This window comes from Crinia signifera, chromosome 3, assembly GCF_055691185.1.
Source record: "Crinia signifera chromosome 3, ASM5569118v1, whole genome shotgun sequence".
NCBI lineage: Eukaryota > Metazoa > Chordata > Amphibia > Anura > Myobatrachidae > Crinia > Crinia signifera.
The window spans coordinates 8,629,248-8,656,784 of record NC_139219.1 but is presented as its reverse complement, the minus strand read 5'-3'; the positions used below and the strand labels follow the sequence as shown (position 1 = coordinate 8,656,784).

Genomic DNA, 27,537 nt, shown 5'->3' with positions numbered 1-27,537 from the left:
CTCGAGGACTGGAGTTGGCTACCCCAGACCTAGACACTGTTGACCCACTGACCGGAGGGTGTGGTACAGGGGTCCGACAGTTGGGATCCCGACAGTCATTAGTCTGACGTCGGGATCCCGACTGGCCGGACCCAGACAGCATGGTGAGCGCAACTAAGCCCCTTGCGGGCTCACCATGCTGCGGGCAAGGTGGCTCGCTACGTCTCGCCACCTATTCTATTCTCCCTCTATGGGGGTCCTGGACCCCCATGAGGAAAAATAGCAGGTGGCCGTCGGGAACCCGGCTGTCGGTGCTTTGACAGTCGGGATCCCGACGTCTGGTAAATGCCTGTCGGGACCCCGTCTGGCACCCCTGACCGGATACCGGTATTTTTCACACTCTGGATTATCTACATCTGGTGATAAATCCAAATATCAGTTGTTTCTTATATCACACCTCAGAATGGAGAAGCAGTGTGGTGTAAGTGGTTTACATCATGGAATGATTGCTGGTTATATGTGCCGGTGGTTTGCCTAACTTCGAAACTGATGATCTACTGACTGTAAAAAAAAAAAAAAAAAAAAAAAGGTCACCCTCCTGGCTAACAGGTGTCTAACAGGAGCAACAAGTCCCACTCAGTGGGGTAGATGTAGGAAGGAGAAGTGGCCCATGGCAACCAATCAGCACGGAAGTAACATCTATAATTTGCATAATATAAAATTATACAAAGCAGCGGATTGGTTGCCATGGGTCACTTCTCCCTTATCACTGCTTCTTACATCTACCCCAGTACTAGAAAATGGTAACTAATACAAGTGGCCCCTGAGTGTATATGCATGTATGGGTGTATATTCTATATTGCTATGGAGCAAAGGATTTGCACATCATGGGCACCATGGGCTGAAAGTACATGTGTAGATGGGTGAATTGGCAATAGAATCTGTTGGGAAGGTTCCTGGTTGGCCGGCATGCCCGCGGGTCTGCCTGTGGCAGGGAGAGGTTAGACGGTGACACGCTGGCAGTGTGGGTATATTAGGGGTGGAGATGCTGGTGTGGGTGTGTACGGGGGTAGAGGGTGGCAGACTGGCGATGTGGGCATGTGACATTCTTCCAGGGCCACTTGAATTCCCAATCCGCCCATGACACTAAGGAAGGGCACCTAGCTGCAGACACAACTGCAGGAAAAGACACGAGGACAGCCCAACTGTGAATCGGACCCTATGACTAGGGATCACGTGTAATTGGTCCAGGTTCGGATGTGAACTCTGATTCTATTACACCCAGCCGCAGGGAACACTGACCTCTGCTAGAGTACAAACTACAATTACTATTATTATTTTTGTACTAAAAAGTTGTGATTACACGTGGAAATTATCGTTATTTTAAGAACCAACGGTACTTATGTAATATCTGGACTCCCGTTTTTCTTATGAGACCGCGGCCCCTCGCGGGGCTCGCTGCGCTCACCACGCTTCGGGCACGGTGGCTCGCTGCGCTCGCCACACTATATAAAATCAACTCCATGCGTAGTTGGATAGTAGGGGTATGAAAAAATGGGGTGCATTTAACATGGGAGTCCAGATAATACATAAGTACCGAACCAACTGTAAACTCAGTGCTGCCGGCTATGGAGCTTATTTTCTGAATGTAAAAAAAGTTTTGCTTTTATTGTGCCTTTTTTTTTTATTTGTGTTGATCAAGCAGGTTGCTAAAAAAATATGTGGTTGGTTTGGGGTTTTTTTGGCTTCTGAAATGTGGTTTTACCGTGTCACTTTCTGGCTTTAGATCTATTTGTGAGCAAATTTCTAAATCTCCGATTTCGGGTTTGCTGCTGCCAGAATGAAGAGGAAACGTTCTCTGCAGCTGCGGTGGGTCACCCAACGTTCACTTCCTTAGGCCGTTGTCACTTGTACTGTATTTATGGTGTTCGGATATTTGATAATAACTTCCCTTTATGTGATAACAATGGTTTTCAGGAGTACGTGGTCACTTCTGTGCACTTTTTTTTATTTTTCCTCCATTTGCGGTTCCCAGTTGTGTTTTTGCTTTTGATTATTAGAACTAAATGACATAATTATTGGAGATGTGCAGATTGGTGATGAGAGTGCTGCGCGATCATGTTTTACCAGTCATTTTTCACGGTGTGACTTTGGTTTTTAGAAGTGTGCCAGTTGGAGGATGAGTCAGTAGTGACCAATGGGAGCTCAGATACTGTGTAGTCCTGGTATGATTAGACCGTTACTTTCTAACACCTGTGACATACATACTTCCTGTCGTCTCAATATACTCTCGTACCACGTGCGGTGGTGTCCCTGCATTATATACAGCAGCCTCTGCTTCAATGTGAAGAACCAACCAGTCTACAATAACTGGGTTTTTACGCCCTCTAGAACCGTACTGTATGTCTGATGTCTAGGTGTCATCCTGAACTCTGCTGCACCTCTCCCACCATATCCAGTCCCTGTCTGTATCCCCGTCCTGGAAGCTACGGTACTTGTTTCCTATCTGGGCGCCCGCTAAGTTAATTGCGCACCATGCTATTCTCCGTAGAGAAATCTGATCGCATCGCATCGTACACATACACGATATTGAACGATGCGATGCGATCCGATTCGATTTCCCATAGGAAACAATGTTAAATGGCTCAATTTAGCCAAATTATCATAGGAACAATAGTAAATGGGCCAAAAACACCCCTGAACATTGAAATGTCCCCCCAAAAGTAGTTGACGCCACCCCGCCATCAACGTGAACCTGAAGCGTGGCGAGCCCGCGAGGGGCGGCGGTACGCGTCCTCCGACCTTTTCATGCCCTACTATCCACTAGGGCATGGAGTGAGAATAGAATAGTGTGGCGAGCGCAGCGAGCCCCGCGAGGGGACGCGGATACCTTCACAGGTAAACGCGTCCCTTTGCGGGCTTCCCAGGTGTCCGCGTCGCTCGCCACGCTTCGGGCTCGGTGGCTCGCTGCGCTCGCCACACTATTCTATTCTCACTCCACGCCCTAGTGGATAGTAGGGCATGAAAAGGTCGGAGGACGCGTACCGCCGCCCCTCGCGGGCTCGCTGCGCTCGCCACGCTTCGGGTTCACGTTGATGGCGGGGTGGCGTCAACTACTTTTGGGGGGACATTTCAATGTTCAGGGGTGTTTTTGGCCCATTTACTATTGTTCCTATGATAATTTGGGTAAATTGAGCCATTTCACATTGTTTCCTATGGGAAATCGAATCGCATCGCATCGTTCAATATCGTGTATGTGTACGATGCGATGCGATCCGATTTCATTACGGTGCCGTACGTAGAAAACCTGGGCGCCCAGATAGGAAACAAGTACCGAAGCTACAAACTGCCCCATTCACGGCCTTCTCTCTTGCACAGATTGCTGCAACCTACTCCTCACCGGTCTGCTGATCTCGTGCCCCTGCACCCATCCTGTTCTGCCACCATGCTTTGTAAATGCCCACTAATCTGACCACTTCTGTATGGGTCATAAAGTGTTGGGTTGACCACTGAAGGTTTACACAATTGCTAGGTTGACTTTTCATGGTTTTTTTCTTCTTCTGAATCTCAACATGGACACCATCAAAGCGCTGCGCCCGGCACACTATTCTCTCTCCGTGCCCTAGTGGATGGTAGGGCATAAAATACAGAATGTTGGCTCAAAAAAAAACCCAGGAAAAACGTGTGCGGCCTGTCAAACTAATGCTTGTGTCGATCTTCCAACCCTGTTGACCTTAGCCATGTCGGCCTATTTCAGGTGTTGAACTTCAGGGGCTGACATAATGCATGTCGACCTTACTTCAGTCGACTGACGCATACCCATGCCATCTGCTAGGTACAGTGCTACAGAACCCTCGTTAAAGATTCATTCTCTCTGCAAACAGATTTTTCATGTACTTACATTGTGGCCGTTCTGTTATCTCTTTCATCTACGTAGCAGACTGTACAGTGACGCTGCGGCCAGATATTCTGTATATAAACAGGGAATGTTCAGTCATTGTGTAATATAGTATACAATATAGCTGATGGGGCTCATTTACTCTTGAAATCAATGGGGAAATTTCATTATAGGGACGTACTGCCCAGAGCTATGTTATTGGCACTGTGGCCAGCAATGAACATAGGAGATGCACTTTATAGCGACCAATGCCCAGGGCTTCATCGCAGTAGATTGGAAAAAAACATGCTGCACTGCGGGTGGGGCAGATGTAACCATGTGCAGAGAGCGTTACATTTGGGTGAGTTATTTTGTTTCCATGCAGGGTAAATACTGGCTGCTTTATTTTGCCACTGCAATTTATACACTGTTCCCAATGCCACAAAAACCTGGGTATATGCCAGGGCAAGCGGTAATTTCCCGTTGCGTGTCTCGGTGTGAATGGGGGTGAGTGAAATTCCCGGATGTAACGCCTAGGGAATTAAACACAGGTTTTTTGCAGAGTTATTCCTGGGAAATACACGGGTGTATGGCAGTGTGAACAGGTTAGACCCGGGTTTTTCTCACAAGATGCAAAAAAGCAAGCTCTCATTGCATTGCTCAAAGCGGCTTTTTAAACAGCCAATCAAAGCTGCTCTTAGATTCCACACACTTGTTGGCAGGCAGACCAGGGGAAGCAGTGTGAGCGGGGCAGACACGGAATTTCCCGGGTCTAAGGTGCAGTATGAACGTAGTCTGTAGAGCTGAGATGATCTGTGTCCCACCAGAAACCCTGTAACAAAAACCCGGGTTTTTGCAGGGGTGGCAATGACAATGTGGTATTAGATTTCAGGGCCTTATTTTGGTTCATTCTTTCTGACAAAATCCTTCTTAGATGGGCAAAACCATGTGCACTGCAGGTGGGGCAGGTGTTACTTGTGCAGAGAGAATTAGATTTGGGTGGGGTTTTACTTCAAAGTGAGATTTATATTGCAGTGTAAAACTAAAGCAGTCAGTATTTTCCCTGCACAGAAACAAAATTACTCACCCAAATCTAATTCTCTCTGCACATGTTACATCTGCCCCCCCCTGCAGTGCACATGGTTTTGTCCATCTAAGAAGGATTTTGTCAGAAAGAATGAACCAAAATAAGGCCCTCAGTTTGGATTTTTTTCTGCATCTCCCATGGTAACCCTGTTCTCTTTTAGCAGCAGCTGCACTAATTAGTAATGTTTATTAATGTTATCCATTGCTATTTTATAATTGGACACTTTAACACTCAGGTAATCAGTAGTGATACATTCAGAAATGGTTCTTGTGCAGTCAATAATGGCTGTTTACCGAGAATGTGAGTAATCTCTCTGCCGGCTCCTCCTGATAATATTGTGTAACGTTGGAGAAATATGCGTTATTTCCTAATGTGCCAGCTGCGTATCACACTACTATATGATGTGTACACACCGTGACGGCAGATGGTGGCCATGCGGCTATCGTGTTTTTGTTATTTACACCGTTTCCACGGTGACCACCACGCCGCTGGTCTCTGAGCGAAATCAAGTGACAGGAACTCGCTGAAAAATAGGTCACGTACGTTAAAATGTCTCTGATGGCCTCACGCAACTTGCACATAATCCTTCCAATCTGTCACAGAGTTTCCCCGGCTTACTAATGGGAAAGCTGCATATTTATGCAAATGTGCTCCAACATGATATTGACTCCCCAACCACAACTGCAGCTATAGACGAGTCTGTGCTCCCGTGAGCGAGCGTTCAAGTAAAATCCTCATGGCGCGTGTGATACAAGCGTGTGTGACACTTCCTTTCACACCAAGGGGCTTCCCCATAGTCCAGGATAACGGTTCTCTTGCACCTGGGCTGGTTGTCAGTGTAGAATCTGTATATTACAGTATACGGAACTAGAATCCTCTGTGACAGCAAAGTTGATGTTTAGTGTTTTATAAATCCGAGATGTTGTATACCGATGTTGTATACCGCCTGATTGGAAGAGGTGTGCGATGTTGGCGCTTATATGCAGGGGCGCTGTGTACAGTATACAGCTTTTCCCATGACACAGCTCATAGAATATTGTAAAACTGTGGGTTGTAAAGTAGTTTATAAGCTGCAGCAGCTGTTTTACTAACCGGCGTAGTATCTCACGGTTTGTTGTGTGTGCTGATCGGTTCTGAAAAGTTAAAAAGCGAGGCTATCCAAGCCGGTCCTCAAGATCTACCTACAGTCCATGTTTTCCTGGCTACCTGGGATCTGAGGAATGTGTCAGTTAGGAATGAATGCAGCACAAATGTGACAAATAGTAATGACTGCACCTGTGCACCAGCTAGGGGGTCTGGAGAATGTGACCTGTTGGTAGATCTTGAGGACCGGTTTGACCGGCCCTGGTTTACAGGTTCGAGCAATATATACATTGTATATTTATACAATTTATAATATTTGTGTGTGTATACACACATCAGGGTTGCCGACTTTTGTTATCTCCCCTCTGGGAGAAGCCTGGTGAGGAGACTTTCAGCCAGAGTTCGGGGGGGGGGGCTTGAGCACGACGTCATTAAGCCCCGCCCCATGCTGGAAAATGACCCGGTTTGCCTATCTCTGCAGAGAGGTGAATGGGATCACCTGCGATACATTGTATGCAAAGTGACCACGATGTATCGTATACGATGTAGCGCTGGGAGGCCCAGCGTCTTACCTGGCAGAGAGTTCCTGAGGCAACACAGATATACCATGAATAGGTTTGACATATATATATATATATATATATATATATATATATATATATATATATATATATATATATATATATATATATATATATATATATATATCCTGAATGACCCCTGAACACCTTTTCCTTGGCAGCACTTATAAAATCTTTCAGCATCAGCCCTTTAACTGCACTTTATTAGTAGTTTTGTTCCAGTTTAGCCCGTTCTGTGTCTGCGCCCTTGTTCGTATGACACGTGTATCCTGCCGGAGTTGACATCAGTCAGATGCTGTAGTAGTGGAAAGCGCTCTCTGTAGTGGGGATATTGTCTTACTGTCTTCCTTAGGGGCCGTTTCCTTCCTGATGTTGCTGCACGATAGCATCAAGTGCAGCAGTATCAATACAGCGGTTAGGGCGTCTTCCGCTTTCCTGCTTGCGCTGTGCATGTGCGTTACTTTCGGTCTCCTGGGAGGAAAAGATGTTTTGAAGAAGAAAAAAAAAAACAGTTAAAGCTAGAACTTAAGTATTGTGCACATGGTGCGATATAAGTTCTATTTAATCCTAAACGGAATCGTATCGCGTGGTGCCGTGTACACAATTTTTTGACTATGCCGGTCCCCACTTCTGTCAATATTGGTGTTGGCGGTGACTTGTTATGTATATGCGGGGCTTTACCCTTCTAAATTGGTTACTGAATACAATAGAGACCGTGTAAGTAAAATGCGTTGACACTTTGAATTTGTTACCTATTGTGCTACTATAATGTGTGAATGAGCCCCTATCATGTTACCCTCTTACAGACAATGCAGTAATAGTGGTTAACCTGTAATAATTCTCTAATGTTTAAGCGGTTACGTTCCCATACGGTCAGCCTGCTAATATTGTAAGATACTGTGCAGGGATCAGAGGTGATGGTGTGATATTTGGTAAGGAATGGGAATGTCTGACATTCTACCTTCCTCCACATCACATACCGCACACCCATCGCAGAGACGCGTCCTCTTCCCCCTGGAGCCAGAGCAGAGGAGGAAGTGGAGGAATTTCCTCTAAGGCTTTTGTTTTCCTGATGGGTCACAATGGAACTACTGTGCTATAATTCATTGGTGAGACTTGGTTCCCTTAATGTAAACACATTAATGAGAGGAAGTCGTGCGTCAACGTTTCGTGAAGAGCTGTGGGTCTTTTGTGTGTATGATATATATCATTAAATATCTGTATTCATTTATTATTTATTTATTAACAGTTTCTTATATAGCGCACACACATTCCGCAGCGCTGTACAGGGTATAGTTGAACATCATCCCTGCCCCAGTGAAGCTTACAATCTATATTCCCTACCACATGTACACGCACACAGACATTCTAGGGTTAATTTTGTTGGGCGCCAATTAACCTATCTGTATATTTTTGGATTTTGGGAGGAAACTGGAGTACCCGGAGGAAACCCACACAAGTACGGGGAGAATATACAAACTCCGCACAGTTAGGGCCATGGTGGGAATGAAACCCATGTCGTCAGTGCTGTAAAGATTTATTTCCCGTTTCTCACTTTCTTAAACAAAAAACATTCACCCAGTGCTGTGTACTTTTGGGATACGGTCATTGGGACCTATTAAGGTAGACATGTGTTGAGTCCACCACTGAAGGTTGACACATGAAATAGGTTGACATGGGTGAGGTCGAAAGGTTGACGCAAGCATTTGTTCAACAATGGGAAGGTCGACAGTCAAAAAGTTGGCATGATTTTTTCACCTTTTCTTTTAGCCATGTAGCGACAGGCGGTATTTCGTGCCCCACCATACGCTACGGCGCAGAGGGAGAACAAGATAGTGGGCCGAGCACAGCGAGGCACCGTGCCCGAAGCAAGGAGGCGCGGTCCTCTTCGACTGTGTCCATGTCGACCGTGTCAATATTCAAGACTAAAATATGTGAAAAATGCATGTCGACCTTTTGACGGTTGAACTTCCCATCGTCGACCTAATTATTGTGTCAAACTTCCGACCCTATCGACCTTACCCATGTTGACGTATTTCAGGTGTCGACCTAAGAATTGTTGACCTTCAGTGGTCAACCCAATGCATGTGGACTTAAATTGGGGCTATCCAATGACCCCCATACCTGAGCATTGTGCCTGTGTATTGGAAGCGTATCTCCCGTCGTAGCTGTTGGTAATGATAGTAATGTGCTCTCACACAGGGGACGTATTCCCTGTAGAACTATTATGGGAAATACTTACAAAATGTTAAATTAACGCACAGTAGGTTTTTTCTTTTAAATATGATGAAAGTGATGAAAATAGTTTTTTGTGTTGAACACACAATTGTTCTGGTCTGGCAGCGATGGCGCCCACACAGGGCGCCGTTGTCAGGTGCGGTTTGAACTTCTTAGTTCAAAGCGCATCACTTGTAGTTGAAATCGCACCGTGTATCTTTGGCATGCGATGCGCGCCCCCACCTATACCCGTAGTCTCCCTATACGTTGTTCAGCTATTTGTACTTTGCTACAACGCTTGATGTTTTGTCATTTTACCACAGTTTTTATTTTGTCTCCTCACAGATGAGCGTGAGGCGGTCCAGAAGAAGACCTTCACAAAATGGGTGAATTCACACCTGGCCCGAGTGTCCTGCAGAATTACTGATCTGTACACAGACCTGCGCGATGGGCGGATGCTTATCAAGCTGCTGGAGGTTCTCTCCGGAGAGAGACTGGTAAGTAGACTCCGCCACCACTGGTCTCCTAGAGAATGACTGAGGATTCTATGTTTCTGCAACTGCTTCCTACACTGAGGGGTAGAGGAATGAAGCAGTGATAAGGGAGAAGTGATACAGTGCCTGGTACTTTATCACCGGCCAATCAGCGTCTAACTGTCCCTTTTTAAACCCAGCCTGTAACTTAAAAGTCAGGAGCTGATTGGCCGATGATACAGTACCAGGCAATTTTATCACTTCACCTTCTCTATCACTGCTTCATACATCTACCCCAGAGTACCAAGCACTTTATCACTTCTCCCTTATCACTGCTTCATACATCTACCTTTGAGTTTCTATGTGCACATTACTGTGGGGTAACCGGAGAGCTGCTGTCCTGCCGCACAATCGCACCCCTAGTGGCTGTTTCCCACTAGCTGTTACTAAATGTTTACTAATTTGCATCATGCTGTAAATCTACCCCCCCCCCCCCCCCCTCTATTTAAGTGATACAAGTGTAACGCAGTTTGGGATGACTCTCTTGTTATAGTAAAGATGTAGTGATTGTAAATGAATAATCAGCATAGAGAGAGACGTATTGTGCCCTCTTGCCCCTGTCATGACCCATTACACTATAGGAGACTCCCAGATTTACCCTATACACGGGGGAAGAGAGTGGGAGCAGTGAGCCGTCTCTCTTGGCCATGTGCGAGAACCTACGACGATTCTATTGTATTACGTAGATACCGAGCAGTTGGGTAACTACCGTTGGCACTCCAATGAAAATAAGGGTCACATTTTCACGGCATCAGACACTTCCCATATACATGAACTCTCCGGGATTGCGGATTGTGTTTTTACTGAATTTTTAATTACTGCAATAAAAAAAACACTCCCTGCCAGTGAGCACGTGCCCTAACCCATGTCCCAAGGATGCCGATTGTTGGGAAGGCCTAATTCAGCCTGCATCGCTAATCCCAGAATTCACAAATTGAGCGATTATCGATGTTCGCATTGCACATGTATGCGATAAATTCGGGGAAAACTCCGCGTATAGGAGTCGCTGATTAGCTGCAGTTTGAGTAACAGGAAGCCGGGGTTTGGGGTGGTAATATGGCGTTTTCTCGGTGTGTTTGTGATAGCGGTGGCGTGCCCTGAGGTTTTTCATGAGGATCTCTGACATCAGCGATGACCACTTCCAGCCCTGGTTCTTGCGCAGATTAGTGGAAGCCCCAGACTGGCGCAGATGGAAAAATAGTTTTATTAGTTTTTTTGCAATAGATCTGCAGATACATCGTTATATCTGCCCCGGGCCGGCAGCTTTCTGCTCGGTGTCCACCTTGTATCCTCTGCTCAACGAAGGGTCAGAGTGGCAGACTCCTTAGCAGCTATTAATAAAGGAACCTGAGATGACCTGATAGTGCGATATTTAATTAGCGGAAATATGAAAGCATTAGATAAGCTTTAAATACTCGCAGCGTGGTGTCATTAGTGGACTTTTTCTCAAGTTCCTGTGGACCACAATAACCCAGGACCTGATGGGGGACTAATGCCGATGCCATTGTCGGGAAAGCGTAGCGGAGGTTGTTCTTTCTTAGGCAACTGAGGAAGTTCAACATCCCACAGAAGCTTCTGCTCCGCGATTGTGGAGTCTGTACTGTGCTTCAACGTGTACGTCTGGTAGTAGAGCAGAAACATGCAGACTTCAAAGGGTGGTCAGAACGGCAGAGAAGACTATCGGGGCCGTGCTTCCCTCTGTCCTGGGCCTGTACAGAGCTAAAAAATGAAAACGGTAAAAGACCAGCTACATCCCAGCCATAACCTGTTTAATCTGCTGCCATCGGGCAGATGCTACAGGGTCATTCCCTAAGCGGTCTACCTGCTGACACTTGAACTCTCAAAAAAAATGTACCATTTACTATGTTACTTATGATATTACGAACTGTACGATTGTCGTGTCCCCCCTCGTGCTCACATGTTACCTTCCTGGCTGCTGCACGCCCGGTCTAAAGATGTTAGTTTGACTTTAACATTGAATACGAGGTTAGAGTTACATTTTGGTCCCTTTGATCTGCCAACCTTAGAAACGTGCCTTACGCTGTGGTCAGTGTTTGCCTCTCTGATTGGAATCCGAATGAAAGAGTTTATTGTTCATTGTATACAAAACTATGATGTCCCCGGTATGTCTGGCTAATGAGACTCACTAGAGACAAATGATTGTTAGTACAAATCTGCTGTGTCAGGCGCCATCCATACATGCGACAGGAGAGCAGTACAGTTCCTCCATCCTGCACCCATCAGGGTATGAGGGTAGCGCTGGTCGCTGTGCAACACCAAGCGTTAGTAACAGGCTGTTATCAGTGGGTGTTGGCAGCATATTACATACATTATTCATCATCTTCAGACGTGTTTGTGAAGCGGTCGCTCACACATTGTGTTCCCGGTGTAGGCTCAGGCTTCTGGGTGTTTGCACAGAGCTCAGTATTTAAGTATTTACTTTTGAAGTTGAAGGTAATCGGTATTTTAGTGTGTGTGGTTGTGGCACCTGTGTGAGAGCTGTTTGGGTGAGGCACCCAGTCCTAATGCTTTACATATGTAACTCTCCATTCCCCTGGCCAGCTGGCAGGTCATACAGTACATTGATGATCTATTAGGTTCCAGAAACATGCAGACGCCAGAGTTGTCCCCCACATTCTCCATGCAGTGGTGTCATGTGATCGCTCACGTGATCGGCATTGTCTGGGCAGTAGGGCAGAACGCTGCACTGCTGAGAGATCGGACCCATAGGACACTTCCACACCTGAACATTGGAATGACTAGATGTAATTTACACTGTGTCCCATATGTTATATCTGTATGACTGTACGTGTTCCCGTTACCTTCCTGGCTAAAGCTTTGCACACCAAAAACAAATTCCTAGTATTCAGAAGTATACCTGGCCAATCAAACTGATTCTGAATTAATATTACATTGATGTTTCGCCGATTAGTTTTCCTCTTGTGAGGTTCTGCAGGATTAGTGATCGCTACAGTGGATGGGTATATCTTCGTGTAATGCATATTTTACACTGCTAATTATCTACGAAGTGCATCACTATGGAAGATCTTCACTGTGGGCAGCTGCCAATGTATTGTCGCTGTAGAAGGACGGCTGCGTTGAGCTGTGATTCTTCTTACGGGAACTGAATGATTCTCATATTGTCACTGTTGTCGGTAATCACGCCATGAAATTGCTGGAGGAACCAATCGCACGCCCTGCTGAGTGTAGCATTCTGTCCAGTGTTCCCAGCCAGTACCGTGAGCACCGACCATGCGGGCAGACCCCTCTACTGATCCGGAGCCTATACCTAAAAGTGCTCACAGCTCTGGTTTCTATTGAAAGCTGTAGGGACTTTGATGGTTTGGCACAGACGCTCTGGCCACAGATTTCCTTTCGCCAGCATTAGGTAAACTTGTGGGCTCTGTGGCTTGTGTAGAACTACATGTCCCAGCATAACATTCCATCCTGGCAGGTCATACTAGAGAATTTCTGCGCTGTAAAGCAACAGGTTACACTGGCGCGTCACAGAGGGACACTTTATAAGCTCCGGGATAACACTAGTGGTTTTAGATTGAATATTAAAAAGCCGACCCTATAAATTACACAAACCTTCCACTCAAAGGACTAGTAAAAAGCTTCAATCTCCTCATCGTCCTCTTCAGAGTTTATTATATTTTGAGGCCAATCAAGTCGACAAAAAATGACTGATCCAAATGCACTAACTGGAACGCTTCCAAGTAGGCTAATAGGCTCGCTTAGTTACCTGTACTATTCATTTGTCTCCTCATATTGCCCTTTTGTTTATTTCTTTCATTGTGACTCTATTGTTACTTACTAAATAATCATTTTATATCTTTACGTTCTTTCTGTAGCCTAAGCCCACCAAGGGGAGAATGCGTATCCATTGTCTGGAGAATGTCGATAAAGCTTTGCAATTCCTGAAGGAACAGAGGGTCCATCTGGAGAACATGGGCTCTCATGATATTGTGGATGGAAACCACCGGCTGACGCTCGGACTTATCTGGACCATCATCCTCCGGTTCCAGGTAACATGCACGTTGCCCGCCTACCGTAGACACGAGGACATTAGAACTAGCTGGGCAGAACGAGTTAGCTCGTATGTCTTTCTGTTTCCATCTCTGAAATGATCCTCTGTTTATCAAATATATTCCGTGTATGCCTGCTCTGGTATTCTAGGGTCAAAGTGATGTTTTTTTAAATTGACGGGGGGGGGATTCTCTCCGTGCAAATTGGGCAAAACATGGAGAAATATGCAGAAAAAAATGGGTGCCCAGACTTCTGTTTGTTGGAACCAGGACTTAAAGGCCCCCATACATCGAGGCGATTTCGGCCGATTGAGACCAATCGGCCCCTTAAATCGGACCAAATCGCCTCTCCCTGACATGCCGTCGGGTCCGATGCACGGTCCTGTGAGCATCGGACTTGACCAGGTGGTCGGTCTGGCAGGCCGTCTGACCACCCGTTCCTCCAGGTGGCGAGGCAGGCGGGAAGCAGGGACGCATGCGATTAATCACAACGGATCGCATGCGTCCCTGACGCTGGGAAGATCCCGGCGGCTCGCAGGGTGTTGGGTGTCCGTATACTGCTGCGAGACATCGCAGGCAGTGTATGGGCACCTTTAGACTGGGCAATAATTAATGGGCGCCCAATACAATGGTTCATCCTGTAACCAGGAAATATCACAGATGTATTGGGATTCTCAGCACAGCCGGGGATATTAGTTGAATACACATTGTGCTTCCTGGTCCTTTTGTAGGTGCTCCAAATTCTGCAGTTAGACTACTTGACAGAGGGGGGAAAAAATAAGCCCCAACACCATCAGTTGTGGTTTTTTGTTGTTGTTGTTAAATGAAGGAGAATACACAATTTATGGTGAGGGTTAGTGTAGTGGATGAACAGTGCTAGAGGCTTACCGAAGCATTGCTGTTGCTGAGGTGCAGGGGTGACGCGGGTACCGCTGATGACCTTACCATGGGGCCATCGCCAAGTACATGGAGACTCCGCCCTGTATCCAGTCTGACCAGGAAGGTGGCGGCTGCCTGCCAATCCTTGAAAACACAAATCCACTCCATAGTGCACTAAATGCCCAGCACAACAAGATGTACAACTAAGTGTATAAATAATTGTGTTATTTTGACATACTACTTTTTTATTTTTTAATTGACAATAACTCTATTGTTTCATTTTTGGTGTGATTTTTTTTTTTCTTTTACTTTTTTTGTGCTGCAGTGTGTGTGTGAAGTTGTTGCCAATAAAGTTGCTTAATTTAAAAAAAAATTCTGTTCGCGGTAATTAATGCACAAAGCTTTTGCTGACTGAGCAATTCTTTATCCTAGATCCAGGACATTAGAGTAGAATCGGAGGACAACAAGGAGAAGAAATCGGCTAAGGATGCGCTGCTTCTGTGGTGCCAGATGAAGACAGCTGGGTGAGTGGAGATTAAGAGATTACCGCAAAAGATCTGCTTACAGAGTTTTCACAAAAACAATTGCTCTGGCCACAAACCTGTCCGTCCCTAACGGGATTACTACGGAACACAACGGGCTCTTATTATTTGGCAAAATAACCAAGATCGGGAAAACGTGTGAGGAAATAAACGTACTCGTGGCAGCAGCATCGTTTACTAATCTGGCGCGCTGCTAGTGAGGTTTAGGGATGTGCCCACACCGCACATCAGACCAGCACAGAATACGGATCTGTTTACCCTATGTCTGCAGTACTATCTGTTATTCATTGTGTGGTTTATGGTGTCATTGTGCAGTAACCCGAGGCAACCATCCAGTAAATATCTCATGCAAGTTAATCACTTCCGTTCTGAAACCGGTCTTACGCCTCTGTAATTGATTCACTTAATGTAAGCAAGGAGGCGTGCCTGGGGGAGATGATTTGGGACAGTGTGTCATATTGTTATCTGTCTATATAGCTGTTAAAGGGACAGCATGGCAGTATGATGCTGACAGGTGTGCTGGCGAATCGCGTGCCTGCTTACTAGGGCCTCGTGCGCACTGCTATTGTATGCCTCACTGTTATTGAATGAGGGATTAGTCTCCCCAGGGGCACTAGAGCAAAAACGCATGGTAAATGTATATTTATATTGCTGTGTATAGTTTTGGGTAGCGCAGGGTGTTTGCTCCACAATGATCCGGGTCTCGGAGTTGTCATTCACTGTATACTTTGGGCGGCGGCCCAAGGGGCAAGTGTGGGGCATTGTGGTCCTCCCCCCACTAGGGGGAGGAAAGAGGGGGATAAGAGGGTTGACGATTCCAGAAGTTTTTCTGAAATAAATGGATATTCTGAATCGCTAGTGAGAATCTGATTTTGAACCCATGTAATGCGATCTGGGCTGGGCAATGGCAGTGTCCTCACACAACAGGTTAGTCACGGGTATGTAGTGGGTATGGCTCTATAGGCATCCTAGATGTATTGCTCGGGATTGGCATTCAGTGTTGGCAGTGCCATTGTTTCAGCAGCTAGTGCCCCGTATATCTGTTCTTGCTCGGGCTGTGCGCACCTTCTAAGTAATCTCTGTCTGTTTGCTTTTCAGATATCCCAATGTGAATATACATAACTTTACAACCAGCTGGCGGGACGGCATGGCCTTCAACGCACTCATTCATAAACACAGGTGAGGCCGCTTAGAACGCGCATTGTGATGGCGTTCAGCTCTGTGTACACAGAATATTTCCTGACCGCTGTCTTACTTCTGTGAGAGTCTATAGTACACATATACAAGTTCCCCAGATCAGCCCATGAACCCCTCTATCTGCCTCCTCCACACATTAATATTTTGGACCTTGGCATTCGGTTCTACCACCAGTTATCTGTCCATCGCTTGCTTTCCAGGGTTCTCCTATTTGTAAGGCTAAATATAAGGAACGGGCTAGTCCGCTTGTAGCCGACTGACTGCTAATGGCACATTTACCTTTCCATAGTCTGAGGCTTCTAGGGTGAAGTAACATTAATAGGGATATCCTATAAGCAGCGGTACTTTATAGCTGCTGTTTGATTTGCCGGTGACCATCCTATTAGCCCCACAGTCTACGTCCTTTAACCCCAGATACCCGCGACTTTGTTATTACGCATAATCCCCAGTAGGCAGCACCGAAACCGCAATAACATGGGATTGGTGACTTATCCCTGATCCCATGTATTTTCATGCGATCGTTAGTCCATTTTTCAGTTGATAAAAATGATCTCTAATTGGATCCTGCGATAAAGACCATCTGTTCCTGTATTAATCATATTTTTTTTTATTGCTTACTAATGTGTTGGGGCTAAATGGAGAACCCCCTTAATGCGTTAATGCTGGTAGTAGGAAGACCGAACAGGCTTCTTGGTAAAGACTTTAACAAAAACAAAAGTAAAAATGTCTACTCAAAGTAACTCAAATGAGATTAATTAATAGATTAGTAAATATAAAAATCGTTACTGTTTCCAGGCTGAAGTGCATGCACATATGGTTCCACCACACATCACACTTGTGTTTGTATGTTAATCCTGCCCAATGTTTGCGCATCTTCCCTGTTTAATGCATATATAACTGAACCACGTTGCTGAACAAAAACTGCTCCAGAGGCAAAATTTAACCAACAATTAGTAAAACTGAGATGTGGGCTGTTCCTGCTGAAGGTATGAAATACTCAGGGCAGTATTCAATGAGAATACTGACGACGTGCAGCGAATCCTGTTTAGGATTCGCTGCACATTCGCCACTGCTCGCTGCGTTCCGGAGCCTCGCCGGCTTCAGTATTCAACGAGTCAGGGGCTCGCTGCCCCTGACTGGCGAATTTTAACTCCTGTAAGCACCTGAATAAAAATAGCATGCCCCTTCACAGAATAAAATTCCAGATTTTTTGACACCAATTGTAAAAAAAAAAAAAAAACACTTTATTTTAAAAGTTCACCTTCCACTTCACCATAAAAAGATAGCGATTGCTTCTCGGTGAATCATGGCGAAAAAAACCTTGAAATGTATTCGCCATCTGGTCATTGAATAGGGTGATTCACCGTTTTAGTCATAAATTCACCTTACAGCACAAAATCGCCATAAAAACCTGACGAATCAGCCTCATTGAATACCGCCCTTAGTGTGAGATCCCTGTAAATTTATTAAGATTATTCATATTGATTTAAAAAAATATATTTTTTGTAGCCTAGTTGTAATAGTAGATGTATCCAAGTCCCGCTGGGATCTTGGCGGTAGTAGGCAGCAGTTCTGGCTTTTGGACTTAGACCAAAAAGGAATTTCCCTAATGAGTTCCTCCAGTCAATATATCTGTAGGCAGTTCACTTTTGTCAGGGTTAAAGGCCTTCAGAGACAGACGTTCATTATACGCCAGGAAATATCCCTTATCCCCGCTATTAAGTACACCATTCATTCCTGTAATTTATCTGTGCTGCTACGTCATTTTGCCACCATGGTCTTTATAATTCAAACCATTTGTTGAAGATCCCGGGAAAGCGCCTCGAATTGGAGGCGGTTCTCAGGAATTTTTCCTGGGACGGAGGGAGTTCAGATAGATCCCGTGTCATGTTCTATGGAATGTTGTTCTGTTGCTTCACCCCTGCCCTGTTCTGTCCTCCACACAGACCAGACCTCATAGATTTCGATAAACTGAAAAAGTCAAATGCACACTACAACCTGCAGAATGCCTTCAACCTGGCGGAGCAGCACCTGGGCCTCACCAAGCTCCTGGACCCAGAAGGTGATATTGGTTATTCGTGCTTACGGGGTAGAATGTACAATGTCCCTTTTACCTTTTGAACCTTGCAAACAAATTAATTGATCGCCTTTAAAGGAAGGTGATGCCCTGTGTAAGGGCTTGCTATATTTATGATGTGTGTGTGTGCTTGGCATTTCAACATTGACCATGTGGATAATTCATCATGTTGACACTTATGCAATGATTAGAATGCAGACAAAATGTTCCCGGTAGTCCAGTGATGACGTACTTGGTTAGGCGGCTCCAGTGGTGCATTCTGGGATTGGCAGTTAACTGATTTATTCTATGTGTTTTCCTGCAAGGAGTATTCCTATCCCCTTCCACGGTGCCTAAAGGTGTGTACACACAGCAGATACTGCTGTGTGATGTGAGTCTCCACGCGATCAGATCGCATCGGGTCTCGCATCTCACGGCATGACAGAGGGGCACAATTTACCCTATATAGTGCAGATCTGCACTATACTATATAGTGTTGCCTGCCCTCTCTATCTGGCTGCCGATATGCGCTCACACGGGAGCGCGCAACAGCAGCACATCGGGCTCGCAAGCCCTAAAAAAGCATGCAATTTGCATGCGATATGGCTTCTGATGTTCCCTATATCGGGAACATCGGAAGCAAAATCTTACCGTGTGTACACACTATAACCCTCCCCCACCATGGCCAAACCCTCTCCTTCAATAGCCTAAAGGTGCCCATACACTAGTAAGATTCATCTTCAGATCTGGCTGGTTGGAACAAAAATATGGTTATGGATGAATGAGTTTGTCCGTTTTCCAGCATTTCCAAGCAAATGGTCAACTGTCATTTGCTCTCATCCATAACCATGTTTTTGTTCCAACCAGACAGGTCTGAAGATAAATCTGCGTGTGTATGGCCACCTTTACCGGCACCATAGTCTAAACCTGGCCCCTCCTCTACCGTAGCCGAACCTGGCCCCTCCCCAACCGTAGCCGAACCTGGCCCCTCCTCTACATGCAGAATGTCGACATTTCAAAATGTCCATATCTGCGGAATGTCGACATGTCCACACTGTTGACATTCTGCAAACGTTGTCTTGTTCCATGTGGATATTTCAGCAGTGTGTTTGTGAAACCATAACTGTGTCTATAATGTGTTCACATTGTAAAAGTCAACATTCTGACCCCATCCGTTATGTAATATCCTCCAGCCTTGTTAGTAATGTATTATAGAGGTGTTTGTTGCTGCAGTTTCCCAGGGCCCCCTGGAATGCTGATTGTGACCTGGGTAGCGCTCTCTCAGGCCGCCCAATTACTTCTAAAATGAGGACAGTGGCTGCAATGTTCTGTACAAGTATTCAGTAGACCATTTACACTGACGTTATTATGTACTTGTCGACATATTTATATGTATTGGTTAAAGTGAACTCTGGAGAAGAGCACCCAGTGACTTAATGTATGGTGGGGGAAGGTGTGATTGGTGCCGCCAGTTACTTTTGAATAATATCTCTCCAAAAAATATCTTCCTTACACAAGAAGAGTTCTAGTATAATTAGTAAACTGATGCAGAATTCACTTGTCACTTTTTGACCTTTACAAATACATACAGTATAGGCTCAATACGTCATACAGTTAGAGATGCTTGGCGCGTGTGAGTAGTCGGGTTCTGTGCCGCATTGCCAGGAGGGCTGGCCGTCTTTTTCTGCTGAAACTGCGCAGCGCAATACAACTAGGATGCACCGGGAGACTCTGACGATTGATGTGATAAGATACTTGTATATGTGACTGAGTCTGTACATGGACCTTGTATTGGCCACTGCGTCGTAGCACTTCCTACGCAGATATAGAGATTTAGCCGCACTCTGATATACAGGTGTCGCCGCAAAGCGAATTACTCGGCACAGTCTTCTGGTGTGTCCTAGTCTTGTTGCATCGAAGAAGCATTTTTGGCAAAGAACGTGCCCAATGGTAACAACATCTCGTGATCCTGCACAATGAGAGCGTCCTTCTGGTGCGACTGCGGCAGTGATGTATGAGGACACTTCTGTCATCCTATAAAATGACCATGTGGGGTTTTCTTTTGTTGTGACAGGTTCTGTTTTTCCAGGAGTAGATTTTTTAAATAATTTCTTTTTTTGTGTGTTATTTAAAACTCTGCTTGTTTCCTCTGGGTTTTAGATATCAGTGTGGACCACCCCGACGAAAAGTCCATCATCACTTACGTTGTTACATATTATCATTACTTCTCAAAGATGAAGGCTCTGGCGGTGGAAGGGAAACGTATTGGAAAAGTAAGAGAAAACAAATATGGTCTTAGTAACCTCACGTCTTTCAGCCAGAACCCATATGGTTTGTAGTTTTACATGATGTGCTGTTAATACGCAACGGACAAAATGTTCTTAATACTGTAACATAGTCTGCCTTTAATGGCTGTTGTATAACCAGAACACCGTTCACCTTCATCTGTGTATGTCTCTATTTTTTTTGATGGTATTGGTGGAACTAATCTGTATGGTTTATAATGGTTTGCACCCGTTCCATCGTCCATGTTGATGGGCTTAACTTTCTTCCCCTGCACATTTTATGATGCAGACTCTCCTAAAACTGGGGCTCTTGGTCTTCTGACAGAGATCCCCAGTCATTACCAGGAGGGTGGGGTAGGAAATCGCTCCCAAAGATTGACATATCTCCGTGTTTCTTATAGTGTGTACACACGGTACTTTTTGCCTTCCGATGTTGACGATATAGTCAACAGCGGATCAGAATCGGATGCAGATCGCAAGGGTTAAAACGCGTTCACGTATGACGTTCTGCCATGACTATATAGTGCAGATCTGCACTATATAGTCAGACTTGTATGCAAATCGGATGTGCCTTCAGATACTATCCACAATCCGATCAGATCGTGGATAGTATCTGAAGGCACATCTGACCGTGTGTACACACCATTAGGCTTGGTTTACACGGTTACGTATAGTAGCTGTAATGTCTTTTCTATACTTTGCCTGGGTCTCTATTGACGCAGTGCGTGAGACTCACACGGGAATGGCTGCTAACCATACACACGTATTTCAGGTGCTGGATAATGCAATTGAAACTGAAAAGATGATTGAGAAATATGAATCGCTGGCGTCCGATCTTCTCGAGTGGATTGAACAAACCATAATCATCCTCAACAATCGGAAGTTTGCCAACTCTCTGGTCGGCGTGCAGCAGCAGCTTCAAGCTTTCAACACCTACCGCACGGTGGAGAAACCACCCAAGTAAGAGAACGAGAGGTCTAAGCACGCATTTAGTTCAGGGAACCCTGGGGACTAGATTGTTGTTCATTGTACACGTTCTTACACTGCATCACACAGACAGAAGTCACTTTAGTACAGTAGAACGAGGGCAAAGATGTGATTCCTGGAGTCGGTGGTAAAATGACTCTGTTAGCGAATCCTGGACCTAGTCCTGCAGATATTTAACAGTCGTGGGAACGTACTTTACCTCTTGCTGATGTGCGATGACTTCTGCAGTGTGACTCACAATATAATAATAAGTTGGTTTATAAAGTTTGGGGGGGGGGGGGGGCTTGGGGGACTGGACAAATAAGGGTCCTTCTATATGGCTTATGGCTGTAATTAACATTCACAATGTTGTGGTTGCGTCTGTGTTTTGATTGTCGGTATTCTGATTGCCTGTGTACTGTACCTGTCAGTACTTTGTCTGCATTTGGTTTTGGGGATTCTGTTAATAGACCGGTCCTAGAGATCTACCAATGGTCCACGTTTTCCAAATCTCCTAGCTGGTGCACAGCTGCAGTCATTACTAACTGTCACATTCCCCAGATCACCTAGCTGGTGCACAGCTGCAGTCATTACTAACTGTCACATTTCCCAGATCACCTAGCTGGTGCTCAGCTGTAGTCATTACTAACTGTCACATTCCCCAGATCACCTAGCTGGTGCACAGCTGTAGTCATTACTAACTGTCAGATTCCCCAGATCACTTAGCTGGTGCACAGCTGTAGTCATTACTAACTGTCAGATTCCCCAGATCACTTAGCTGGTGCACAGCTGCAGTCATTACTTACTGTCACATTTCCCAGATCACCTAGCTGGTGCACAGATGTAGTCATTAATAACTGTCACATTCCCTAGATCACCTAGCTGGTGCACAGCTGCAGTCATTACTAACTGTCACATTTCCCAGATCACCTAGCTGGTGCTCAGCTGTAGTCATTACTAACTGTCACATTCCCCAGATCACCTAGCTGGTGCACAGCTGCAGTCATTACTAACTGTCACATTCCCCAGATCACTTAGCTGGTGCACAGCTGCAGTCATTACTTACTGTCACATTTCCCAGATCACCTAGCTGGTGCACAGCTGTAGTCACTACTAACTGTCACATTCCCCAGACCACCTAGCTGGTGCACAGCTGTAGTCATTACTAACTGTCACATGTTCAAGCCTGCTGCATTCATTCCTACTATAGTTCCACAGGTTGCCTGACACACATGAACTGTTGGTAGATCTTGAGGACAGGTTTGGCCGCCCCTGTGTTAATCGGCTGCTTAGCTACATACCGTATCCCTGTGTGACTGTCTTCCTCCACACGGCTGTAGGTTTACAGAGAAAGGAAACCTGGAAGTTCTGCTCTTCACCATTCAGAGCAAGATGCGGGCCAACAACCAGAAAGTGTACATGCCGAGAGAAGGCAAGCTCATCTCAGACATCAACAAGGTCAGTTTTCCATTTGTTACACTGTCGTTGTGAGGAGTTTTTTTGTTTTTTTTCTCTCGAAACCACCTATATGGCAATGATTCGAAACAACCTATGTGGCAATGTTTCAAAGCCACCTATGTGGCAATGATTCGAAACCACCAATATGGCAATGATTCCGTCACTGAAATGTCTTGAAAGCTGCAAAGTTGATTTTTAAGTTTCCGGTTTCCTGCCCATAGGAAATATGGGCAGATTATAGAGAATGCGCACATACACATTGCATGATATCGGGACACTTTTGAGCGATAATTTCTGGATAGACCGACCGTTTGGATCTTTAGAAGCGTTTCTGCTTGGTTTTACCGGCATGTGGCCAAAAGCGCTCATGCCTACACACTGTGCCGTATATCCGGCCGATCGTGCGATTAGTGGAAACATCAGTCCAATAATTGTATCGTGGGTACTTAGCTTAATGAGAGACGAGATTGTCCCCTACTTTGCCGACACTTGCTCGGTTGCGGCGGGATGCCTGGCGTTGGCTGCAGTAGTCGCTATAATCGGTACCTCTTACCCGCTGCTATAGTAAAAACTATGGAAGCCCCGTTAACAAATAAAATATGTAAAGATGTCGGTCTACAAAATAAGGGAATAGGGTCAACTAAATATCACAATGATACCGGAGTGTGGAAAATAAGACAGCATTATTTTAGTCACTCCGCCTTATTACCATACGCACTCCTGACCTGCGCTGATGTATATTCTATTGCTCCATCCTCCATGGAACAGCGTTCGCGGTCAGGCTGAATGCGCGCTAAACGAACAAGAGGTCATCTGACAAGTGTAGACCCCGATTGCTCTGTGTCCATCCGATGTCACGGCACTTGTTAGATTACTAGACATCCAGGCTGAGAAGCGCTCTCGGTCACGTGGAATTTTATACGTTAGTGTTGCGCGGTCCGTTATTTGTTATTGTAGGTCATACTGGTTTGTTTATGGGTCATCACTGCCGGTTGGTCTTCTCTCCTCTACATCCTCTATATTATTTATATGTCAATATTGTTTTTGACCTTGTTTTGTAAATGAGGTCAAGTAGTTAATGGTTAGCCTTACTGCCTCACAGCACTGAGGGGTAGATGTATGAAGAAGTGATAAATTGCCTGCTACTTTATCACCGGCCAATCAGCTTCTGCCAAAAAGGGACCATTAAGTGCTGATTGGCCGGCCGATTGTACCAGGCATTTTATCGATTCTCCTCCCTTATCACTGCTTCATACATCTACCCCAGAGTTCCAGTTACCTGTAATGCATCCAAGGGGGCAATTAAGGGTCTAATTCAGTATACCCGCAGCTGAGCAAACAGGTGAACACCGACCGAACAAATGATTTTTTGTCCAGGCGGCCACATGCGAGAGGGATGTGTACACGAACACATTCCCTCGCGTCGCTCAACATTGAATGACTTTTCCTCCATTCATGGATAACAGTGTCTATACTTAATTATATACTGGACGGAGATCGCTGAAAATGGGGTGGGTGCTGACGTCATGTGACTTTAGCCGCCGCCCCACGCAGGCATAGTCCCGCATGCGTTACCATAAAACGCCCTCCCTGTCCGGAGCGAATGGCTTGGCGAGCCATCTGCTCCCGGGGTTTGCAATTGCGCATATTTGGGCATGCACAGACCCCAAATAGGGGCCGAATTCGAACCTGTACTAATGGTTCTGAATCGGTTTCTAAGTGTAGCTGTATTTTTTGATTGAAAAAGCAGGTCTTTATTGTAGGATTTGGGGCCATTTTAATCTGCTGACCAAAAATGTTTTTGCAAGGCAATTGAATAGGCAATGCGTTTCAATGCGAGGAGACTGACAATAGAAGGGCAGTTCCTATAGTGATGCAATGGAAAATTCTCAGCCATTCATAAACAGTGTTTATATACTATTCACTTTTGATTGGCTGAGCAGGTTCTGGCCTTCAGACCCATTGCTAATGATGGCACTACTGTGCGATTTCTCTGAATAGTACAGTATGAAGGGTCGTGCTTTTTGTTTGTAGAAGTAAACCATTTCCATCTGCAGTACATTTCTATGGGCTTTCTCTGTCAATGTAAATTAAACTGGTAATTCGTTTTTTTTTTTTGGGGGGGGGGGGGGTTGGTTTTTGTAGTCATTTCTATATATTGCAAATGATATCGTTCTTTTTATAGGTCTTTCCCCTAAGTGTTTTGCCTTTTAAATTGATATTAGTTTGCTAGCTTCGTATCTGTTTTTCCTACTATAGTTGACACAAATCACAATGCATGTTGCAGTATTATTATTATTCCCTCTCAGTGAATCATTTTCTTAGCTGTTGAAAAAAGAGCATCTGGTCTCAAAAATAACATTGTGGAGAGGCGAAGAACAGCTCAACATGTCCAAGTTTGTGGCTCTTTGCCCATCGGTAGTTTTTACGTAATTGTGATGTGACCGCAACAGTCCTATTGTCCTGGCACAAAATCCATTTTCGTGACCACGCTGACTTCTGTTCGGTTTATTACAGACTAGTGTCCGGGTTGTCGGTGAACTTGCCTTTTGTTTACTTATATTTTTAGGGATACGTTCGTGTTATCTAAGATCATTTGTTTAAATCATTTTTAAATCCCGTGTGTCCAGGCCTGGGAAAGACTGGAAAAAGCTGAACACGAGCGAGAACTGGCACTGCGAAATGAGCTGATCCGTCAGGAGAAACTGGAACAACTTGCACGAAGATTCGATCGCAAGGCAGCTATGCGAGAGACCTGGCTTAGCGAGAACCAGCGCCTGGTGTCTCAGGTAGGAAGTAGGGGTGGCCATCGGAGCGGTCTCCAACAATGGCAATATTTCAACCAGCCATCGATAGTGACAAACTGTGATGTGGTAACCATCGATATTTTTAGCGATCAATGGTCATCCATTTTCAGAACATGGGGGCTGGGTTTCAGGGTTGTTGGGGGGCGGTGCTAGGCTCCGTGTTTTGGCACCTTGGGGAAAAACCTTTCTAGTTGAACGAAGGCCCATGATCGCCGGTTGTCCCTCGAGTCTCATGTCCTCTCACTCATCCCGTCATACAATCTCATTTTTTGCCTTCTTTATTACAGGATAACTTTGGTTTTGACCTCCCTGCCGTGGAAGCAGCCACCAAGAAACATGAAGCCATCGAGACGGACATCGCCGCCTATGAAGAGCGTGTGCAGGCGGTGGTGGCCGTGGCGCGAGAACTGGAAGCAGAAAACTACCACGACATCAAACGTATCACCGCTCGCAAGGACAATGTCATCCGACTCTGGGAGTACCTCCTGGAGCTCCTCAGGGCACGGAGACAGCGTCTGGAAATGAACCTTGGATTGCAGAAGGTTTTCCAGGAGATGCTTTACATTATGGACTGGATGGACGAAATGAAGGTACGTTGGCGTATCCTTCTAACTGGTTCTCCATAAACGCTTTTTTAGTTAACTGCATCTGGCAAGTTTATGTTTAGCCAACGGAGTTTATTTATATGTGGCGAAAAATAAAGGCACCATTTGGGCTTTACAGTGGCACAGTATGAAATAGAGATGCTAAAAGTGTGGCATACAGTAATATGAACGAAGGGCTACATTCGGATGTGGCATAATATGAACTAAGGGCTAAACTGTGATGTGGCATAATCTGAACTGGGGACAGTATACACTGGTTATTTTGTAGCAAATTTGCACCGGTCATCTCCGCTAAAGGGCTAATGTGCAAAACTGTTCCACTGAAATTCTTCCAATAAGATTGTTATTATTGACCAATTTGAAATTGGGTAGAAAATAAATTTTACTGTATTTTTTTTTAAAATGACTTGACGTTTGTTCTGTCTTCTCTGTGTAGGTGCTTTTATTGTCTCAGGATTATGGGAAACATTTGCTGGGGGTTGAAGACCTGTTACAGAAACATGCCATGGTGGAGGCGGATATTGCCATACAGGCGGAGCGTGTGCGCGGCGTCAATTCATCCGCACAGAGATTTGCTTCAGGCGGAGAAGGTAAAGAGACAGCTTCAGCTTGATAGTTATACGGCAGTACTACTATACAGTATATACGGTATACTAAGTGCTCCTCCTTTTTACGTTGTGGCCAGGTGTCTGCACAACATTTACAGTGGTCGCCAGTTGGGACTGGCGACTGCAGAACTTGATACTGGTTTGATTGAAGGTTGAGGTACAAATGTGTCCACTTTAGAATAAAGTAATGTGCTTAAAATGTATCTAAATTTAAATGAGTAAATGCTTAAAATGTATCTAAATTTAAATGAGTAAATGCACTAACCAGGTCCATGGGAGACCCCATCCACCTGGCAGCTGCCTTCGGTGACCTGTCCGAAGGGTTTCTTCTTATAAGTCCTGAAATCGTGATCTCAGGAGATGCAGTGGGAGCTGGGGGTCATGAAGTCGCTGCTTGTTTCTGGAGCCAGTTTTTTGGCCAGAAGAAGCAGCATATTCCATGTGCAAGGGTTTTTTGAAGTATCATAGAGAAATTCTGACCTTCTCCAGACAATCGTACAGAGAAGTGGCCATCTCCCACTGGTGGGAGGAGAACCATCTTCCCACTGTCCATTATGCAATCCTGTACTAGGAAGTAAGCCTGAAATCAATGGACGATGCCCCCTTTGAAGTTGTGTGTTAATCAGAATCAAGCCAATAATCTTGAACACCACCTTGAGGTGGATAATTGTATTTTATCAGTCCACTGTTGCAATTTTTCCATTAGTTTTGTTTTAATTGGATATATTGTGCTTCTGTAACACATTCTC

At 45.3% G+C, this 27,537-nt stretch overlaps 1 protein-coding gene across 2 annotated transcripts in view; it reads left to right on the top strand.

Moving 5' to 3' along the window:
- Positions 1–27,537, top strand: part of SPTBN1 (spectrin beta, non-erythrocytic 1) — a 155,406-nt gene that overhangs the window by 81,617 nt on the left and 46,252 nt on the right. For both annotated transcript variants that reach the window (XM_083175223.1, XM_083175224.1), the window contains 11 exons: positions 9,170–9,321; positions 13,212–13,385; positions 14,697–14,788; positions 15,905–15,985; positions 17,950–18,065; positions 20,220–20,332; positions 21,117–21,304; positions 22,651–22,768; positions 25,399–25,557; positions 25,863–26,165; positions 26,617–26,770. In XM_083175223.1, the coding sequence (XP_083031349.1) occupies positions 9,170–9,321; positions 13,212–13,385; positions 14,697–14,788; positions 15,905–15,985; positions 17,950–18,065; positions 20,220–20,332; positions 21,117–21,304; positions 22,651–22,768; positions 25,399–25,557; positions 25,863–26,165; positions 26,617–26,770 (1,650 nt within the window). The remainder of the gene's footprint in view (positions 1–9,169; positions 9,322–13,211; positions 13,386–14,696; positions 14,789–15,904; positions 15,986–17,949; positions 18,066–20,219; positions 20,333–21,116; positions 21,305–22,650; positions 22,769–25,398; positions 25,558–25,862; positions 26,166–26,616; positions 26,771–27,537) is intronic.